Genomic DNA, 8,553 nt, shown 5'->3' with positions numbered 1-8,553 from the left:
ATAAAAATAAAATAAAATATATTGTATCTATTTCGCACTTGTATCGAGATTTTTAGAAGAGATCATGATTATTATGTGTTTCATTAAAATAACTATAGGTTATAAATAATTTCACGTTGCAAATGAACATCGTATAACTTAGAAAAATAAATACGATCCATAGTTATTAATTTGAATATCTACAAAAATTATAAAAATTATTTTAACAAAAAGGTATTGAAGTATTAAATAATTAATACACTATTTTGTTTGTTGATTATAGCAACTTAGTGAATTCGAAAAACGAGAAAGCATATTAAAGGCACTAATACTTAAAAACATTTGGACTTTGACTGGAATTTATTCGTAAGCGTCATTTATCACATTTAAGATAAAATAATAAAATATTAGTATTAAATAAGTTAATACTTAATAATTATGTGTATAAAAATGCACTGTCACTGTCTTCACTGATGTCACAAAGATGTTACATCTTAGTATAAGTACCATATAAGTTTGTCTGCATAAGAAAAATAATCTTGAATTTGTTCTACACCCACAAGTATATATAAAATCATCTATTTAAAGTAAGACACACATTATTTTAAAAAATACTTACGGTTTTAAAAACATTTCTTTTACATTATTTGAAATTGTTACAAAACAGCATTTTTAGAAAAAAACTGTTTTTAAATGACAATATAAATTTTTGATTTCATATTCCTAGGCAAAATATTATTCAAAGTACTTAGATTTAACAAATTGCATTATAACAATAATATTTATAAGTATTTATTATTGAAATGAATAAAGTAATAGATAGCATTTTGTGGAATAAACCTGTACCAATTACCTACCTATTCAGTATTCTTATAAAAATATAAAATTATAATTATAACTACTCATCTAAAATCTGTTTCTTATAACTCAAACAGTTCAAACTTCTCAAAAAAAAATAAAAATATTTTCATTTTAAATAAGAAATTAAAAATAAATATGTAACATTTTAAAAACAATTTTTTTTTAACGACTTAAAATTATACAAAAAAATTATTTTCAAAAAAGTTAATGTAGTTTTGGAAATAATAAAGTGTCTTATGTTAAATTAATTATTATTATTATTTTTTTTTTTTATTATAAGACATTCCTAGCTATCTGTGGGCTATCTATATCTAAAATTAATTACCTGGTGCTTATATATGTTTATATAAATATATGTATGTATGTATTCACAGCAGCGAGCTTGACGTTATTGAGTCATTGAGTACCTGCAGTGGTTTTATGTTCATGTTATGTTGTAGTGTTGACTAAGTAACTCAGTTAAATTTAAATAGGTATACACAGTTCAAATTAAGTATTTTTAAAAGAATCCCATAAATGGCAAATCACATTAGTGTTAATATAGGTTGCATCTATTGCATTGCGGATTTTAGTAAATTGCTTTTGACTTTACTAAAGTATAAAATATTGAATATATATATATATATTAATATATTAATATATTAATTATTAGTCAATATTATTACCTACATCAAGATTTAAAACTATTGTATCCTGTAACCATTTTTCTTAGTTTACCTAATATCTTAATTTTATTTATGATGGCAATATGTTATATGTCACTATCTGTAGTTACTAGTTTGCCATTTTTCCAGTGAAAAGCGATCATTTTTAACTCAGAGTAGTTATGTCACTATTATAATGTGGCTTTTAAATGTTCGTTTAAAAATCTATAGAATTTTTATTTTCTTATATTATTATAATAATTATTCTTCAAAATATAATCTTTAATATTGCATAAAGTTTTTATCTATATAATGAGTGAATACACAGTTAAACTTTAAAACTATATAAATACAAATAAGCATTTCTAGAAAATCGCGTAAGATATAGGATTATATGCTGTTTTTTTTTTTTTACTCTCGGGTAAAATTTAGAAAAAGTGATATTAACCATTATGCCTTTTAAATTTTAATGCAACGTCTGCAATACAAAATAATAGTGTATAAAGTACGTATAGGTAATAATGTAATATTTATATTACACATCATATTACTATGTGATAGGTATATTACCTACTGTCGTATACTAAGGTGACCGTTAACATTATAATATATATATATATATATATATATATATATTGACTATTGAGACAAAGGAACTTAATATTAAAATATATACATAACATATGTTTTAGCGAGTAAGCTTAAATTACTAATATAGGTTGGACTCGATAAGCAAATTGTACTCAAGTAACAAAATATTTTATTATTTAACGCCGCGCGCCATCGCTGCCTGAGTGCGAGGTGATCCTGCTGCTGTCGTAAGATTCAGTAGTAGTGTGTATGTGTTACAGTCTTACTCGGAGAGGCGAATAGTTATTACATGGACCTTATTAAAACATTTACTGCGCTGTATAATAGTAATTTCTCTATAAGTTAACAGTATCGATAAAATTAATTGATGGATATGGGACATTAATTATTTGAAGTGTACGAGGGTAAGATGTTACAGGTTTTAGTGCGTGTTACTCATAACAGTCATAACGAATGATACGGCAATACGTTACCTACAGGTATTTGGCCAATAAAATTAAGTATAATATATATAATATTTATATAGCCTTCTTACATGCCACAGTAGTTGGAATACATCACGTTATTTATTAGCATTGAGTAATTTCGATCTTTCTACAATTTCAAATAACTTACACTTAGCTTTACACGAGTAATCTGATATATTATATATTATGTTTATATATAATATGTTGATATGTTGAATACGTAATCCGTTGTCTACGCACACAATTTGGGTGCGGCTATGTAGGTATATACATGCGCAACGATAGAATACGATGTATATAATAAATATTAGAGTTATAGGTAACGCGAGAGAATAATTTTGGTTCGTTTTAAAAATATTACTTCATATATTATAAATATTATGTAAGACATTCAAATTTTTAAACATAATTATTAACAATTTCTATTATATATGTTTGCAATAATCGTTATAATAACAATTAATGAAAATAATTCTTACTGATCATCTTCTCTTCACAATATTTTTAGACTTTTAGTTGTAATAAATGGTTCTATTGACTGCGGAACGTATATTAGAAAGCGTTTACATTTTTTTTAACCTATCAAAATTGACAAAATTGCATTGATTCGTAGAAGTATTGATCTGAACGATATAATAACTAAAAATAAATTATTATTTGAATAATTAATTAATCTTTTTTTTTTTTAATATTACTATTCCATTAAATATAATATATTCTATGTAAGCAATATAAGTGCGTCCACTTTTTCTTTTGTGTAAATAAACATATTAACGGCTTAAAATTTAAAAATTCTAAAAAACAACTACATTCGAAAGTTCTTATCGATAAAATAAGTTTTTTCATAGTGTATCAATTTGTATTTTTAGTTACCTATTAATAAGTATCTATTCTGCATTCTTTATTATATAAATTAACTATTATTGTTAATTGTTATTAATAAGATATAGGTTGAATAATAATAAATAAACGTCAGTGTTCTCGTGTATGTTTACAGCATATTATTCGCTGCATTTATATGTGTAATTCTGTTTCCTCTGCTCGCACACGGATCGTTTGCGGCGTATTCGAAACGCAAGGTACATATAATGATACAAAATGAAGATTCGGGTGACTACAATAATGAGACGATTGAATCTATGAGTGATATGTTCATCAATCATCACTTAGCAAATTATTTTCCTGTGGTCAGTAAAATATATTTTATAATTACCAATTACCAACACACACTCATTACACGTTCAATATTTTTTTATATTTTATAGGTAAGTACCACTACCAGTGTCCAATGTAGCAAGTAAAACGTGTAACTTGTATAACTTTTTGGCTCAAAACCCAGTTTATGTTCATTTTTTGTTTCTGTACTAACTTTAACAGTATGATGTACTATTTAACGATATTATTAATTACAATCCAACGTCACATAAACCCATTTAATAATATGTCATTCAAATTAACTTCAATTATCTAATAGAATTTTTCGAAAATTTAGAGGTATAACTTTATTTTTTAATATTCAAAACACAATAGAATTATTTTTATGTTTAATCATAGTTGTTAACTAGTAAATTATGGTATATGTAGTATTATTTTTGTATAAATTACACTTTTATGTGTAGATAAAATGTAGATAATATACGTTAAAGTGCAATTATTATTTGGCAATACAGCTGCAGTTACGTTAGTGTGGGTTAATTAATTGCATATACTATATACCTACTTATCATTAAACTTAATAATGATTCATTCATTATTTTAGTTTAAATTGTTTAAAAATAAAACAATTTTATAATTACTATTTTTTCTTTGCGTACAAATCTACAATATATACCCACATCGTAAATATAAATTCATCATTTTAAATATAAATTAAAAATGTAAATTTTAGCATTTGAAAACAACATTTAAAAGCCGTACTAAAATGATAGACTAAAATTTAATTGACATTTGACTTTGTCTAAATTTAAAATAATATTTCCTGTATAATAAATGTTGTTTCAATGACCACTAATTATTATTTATTAATTACATTATATTGATATGTATGTAGATATACTCATCAAAAAAAAATGATTACTCTACATACGAGGATGATGATTATGATGAATTCGAGTGTTTACTATACTTTGATAAAAATTATACAATGGCTCTGCGTCGACGAATCGGAAGGAAAATAAAAAACAACGTTGATTTTGAAAATAGTCAGATAATAATCACAATGAACATGACCGGTATAATACAATAAGTATATACTTATTAATTATTATGTACTAATGTACTTAATTAAAAAGTGCAGAAGTACTGACTTTAAATGTTTTGGGTCCCCAAGCATATATATCAAAGGTGGTGAACCTTTTTTGAGTCAAGTGTCAAATTTTTCAAATCAAGGTTTTGAAAATTTTTCACGTGCCCAAAATAAATTATATTTTCTAAGGATAAAAATGAAGTTACACAATAAATATAGTAATAAAAGACATTTTACAAAGGAATATTATAATTTTTAAACATAATTTGTTTCTTTGAATTTCTTATAACTAACATTTTATAAATACCATAATTTTTCATAATTTTAATTTTTCACGTGCCATTGAAATTTGACCAACGTGCCACCTCTAGCACGCGTACCGTAGGTTCGCCACCCCTGATATATATTGTCGTAAATTCACATATTTTTTTAATTTATACATTTTTATTTATTTTTTAAATTGTATTACCAATTTTAATGTACACTTAGTACCTAATAACATACTTACACTTTACATAGTATAAATGGTACAGCAACAGATTTGAGGGGGGTGATATGACGATCGCCCTCCCCCCCCTCTGGAGCTTTTTTTATATAGTTTATTAAAACACATTTGGTCTTTCCCTCACCCGGAAAATAAATTTCAATTACGTCATTATTAGTACCAATGAATCTATGAAACCAATTCGACCCCTCCTTAAATGAGCTTCAGATTCGCTACTGATATAGTATATATAACACACACACACACATATATATATAGTGTACCTTAATTTATAATTTACAATATACATATATACATACAATTTATATCTAATAATTTATTATACATAGTACATACAATTATACAAATTACAATAACAATAATCTTACGATTATTTTTCAGATGGACGAACAGCTGCTGTCGTAAAAGATAAACTAACAGAACTCTATAAACAATTTCTATCCGATTACTCGCACAACATGCTGATGGAATACGTTACAGACATTAATGATGATTCTATTAAAGTAACATTGCAGATTTGAGTTGTTCGTACACTTCAACACTTGTATACTTAATCATTACTGAGATACACATTTATGTAGATATTTCGTTTATATATCGATTATTTTTACAGTACAATACAGTGACGTACAACAATGATTACAAATATCCTATTTACGGACGATTTGTAAATTCGGGACTGATTGTTATGTAAGTACATTATTAAAAATTTGTACATAATACATTAACACCAATCTATACAACTAAACTTCTTTACATACAAGACGTTCACAGGGGGTGCCTGGTGTGATCGATAGCTTGACCATATTTTGCCATTTTGAAATTGGGGTCTAAAAGTTGAACTCTTGAGTTAAGAGACTGTATTTTATCTCTGAATAAAAGAAAATCAATTATTATTCCGTGTTATTGCATAATTTAATGAAAGTAAAGAATTTTACATTAGCGGGTAAAACTTATAATTTATAATAGAAGAACTATCAAAATCCCAAACTGTTTGCAACTATCAAGTTAATTATTTACAGAAAAATTTTGAAATGTAAGTTTATGTACAGTATAAATAGTATAATATGATGTACAACAATAAATTACCTACCTACCTACAGTGCTTGAAATTTTGTCGTACCCCCGTACACGGCGTACATCTAAAAACAAATCATGCTACCCTTTCATCTAATGATAATATCATATACTTGTACGCATTTTATTAGTTTGGCGTTCTTTTTCCACGGAGCAATCGCCGTTTGGTTACAGCAGGTCGCAGGCAAAGACTGTTATTACGATGGTTGGACATCATATCTAGCTCGTCTCATCGTCCAGATACCGATTGCCGTTGTCTGGAACGCATTTACAGTCATACATATGATCCTCCTATATGATATAATCTGCCCTAATTATTTCTACATCTTCTTGGGTTTGTTGTTCATCAGTATCAGTGGAATACACTTAGGTAATTAAATTAAAACTTAACGCTTAGAAGTTAAGAGGTTGTCACTCGTCATATAGAACAATTGTTATTTGTTTAGAAATTCGATTTAGGCAATCTCGTCAAAATACTTACCGTGAAAAAATTCACTGTTTAACAGGCCTTGTTTTTTTAAATAATTGTAATTCGCAAACAAATCCAATTCGTAAGATAAATTATAATTAAATATTATAATATTTTTATAACTAACTAAAACAAACTTTATTTATTTGGAAAAACAAAAAAAAAGTTAATGAAAAACAGGATTTTTTTCTATAAACGATGATAAAAATTATTCAATGTGTAAAATTCTTAAAAATTTTTTATAAGGTCACACAAAAGTTGTTCTTATATGTGTAAAATGATATAAAAAATTCATAGGCACAATTTTTTGTTTGCATTTTAAGTTAAAATTTTAACAAAATGTGCTAACTATTTACAGTTAAAAATTTAAAACTTTTCTTTTGTATTTAAGTTTTAATAATTTAATACAAAATCCTTCATAAGTAAATCATACTGTAACCATTAAATCTATAAAATATATAAAGACAATTATTTTTTAAAGACATTTAAAGTTTAAATTTGGACGAAATTACTTATTTGAATGATAAATAGCGATGTTAATTATTATGTAATAATTTGAAAAAAATATTCGTAAAAACTTAAAACTTTTACATGTATTATATTATTGAAATTTTACTATATGCAATAACAATTTAGATTTATTTTAAAATAACATCTATTTATATTATGAATCTATAAAGTTGTTTTACAGAATTTACAAAAATTTTTTTTTGTTTTACTATAAAAGACATTTACAATTTGTGTATATTTAATAATACAATGAGTAAACAGGATTAAATACGTACTATACCTATTACCTACTACCTATACGTAGCAAGTATGAGGGAAGGCAATGTAGTCATGTTTATCTACACTACTTCTAATTTATGAATGTGAAGGGGGACTTACAGATAGTTAAAATTAATTTTCGAGCTATATAAATTTTTATGATATGGTATAAAAGTAAATTATTTAATGATCAAATTCTATATTATCTAAGAACAAATTACATCAATCTACTGTAATACTAAAAATAAATCGTTATAATAGCAAAATAAAAAAATATATATATATATATATTTATTACAAAATATACATAATTAATGCTGAGAGATTGATCGTCATGCATAAAATTGTTCTTCATATTATTAGTTGTAATATGTTTTTAAACACATTTTATTACTAGTCACCTATTCTATTATCGCTTATTCACGTTATATACACATTTAACTTAATTCTCATGAATGTGTATTTTTAATTTTTATATTGTCCATAAAAATAATATTTTTTACAGGATACATATTATGTTCAGTTATGAAAAATCATTTCTGTGTCACAATAATATTATACTTAAAATTCACAATATGTGTCTACGTCTCAGGTAGAATCCATAAGTATATTATTATAATCAATAACAGATTTAAAATAATTTTATTAATTTTAATATTGTAATTTTTTTTTTTTTTTAGGTCTTTGGTGGCCCACATGTAAGTTATTTGATTGGAAATATGAGATAATTGGGTATTTCCCTATTTCAGCAAGTATTTGTTTTATCAGAAATTTAATTGAAAAACAGAATTTTGTCATAAAATCTTTAGTTATTATAATTTTTTGGTCTGTAATACTTGTGGTTATAACAATAGTTGATATAGCAACTACCAACAATGAAAAAAGGTACAATAAATTTAAAAACCTATTATAAATATTAATATTTATGATTTATTATTTACAAATAA

At 24.9% G+C, this 8,553-nt stretch overlaps 1 protein-coding gene across 1 annotated transcript; it reads left to right on the top strand.

The window, feature by feature from the left end:
* Positions 1-2,356: 2,356 nt before the first annotated feature.
* On the top strand, positions 2,357-8,545 carry LOC112602663. The gene is made up of 8 exons (XM_025350861.1): positions 2,357-2,554; positions 3,540-3,729; positions 4,593-4,773; positions 5,674-5,795; positions 5,906-5,982; positions 6,501-6,739; positions 8,112-8,198; positions 8,287-8,545. The coding sequence occupies exons 1-8, from the start codon at positions 2,529-2,531 to the stop codon at positions 8,517-8,519; spliced, it is 1,155 nt and encodes a 384-aa protein (XP_025206646.1). The 5' UTR covers positions 2,357-2,528; the 3' UTR covers positions 8,520-8,545.
* The last annotated feature ends 8 nt before the right edge of the window (positions 8,546-8,553 follow it).

This window comes from Melanaphis sacchari, unplaced genomic scaffold (genome assembly GCF_002803265.2).
Source record: "Melanaphis sacchari strain LSU unplaced genomic scaffold, SCAv2.0 Contig8_pilon_pilon, whole genome shotgun sequence".
Taxonomy (NCBI): domain Eukaryota; kingdom Metazoa; phylum Arthropoda; class Insecta; order Hemiptera; family Aphididae; genus Melanaphis; species Melanaphis sacchari.
The sequence above is the reverse complement of the archived record's forward strand: the minus strand, read 5'-3'. Positions and strand labels throughout refer to the sequence as shown.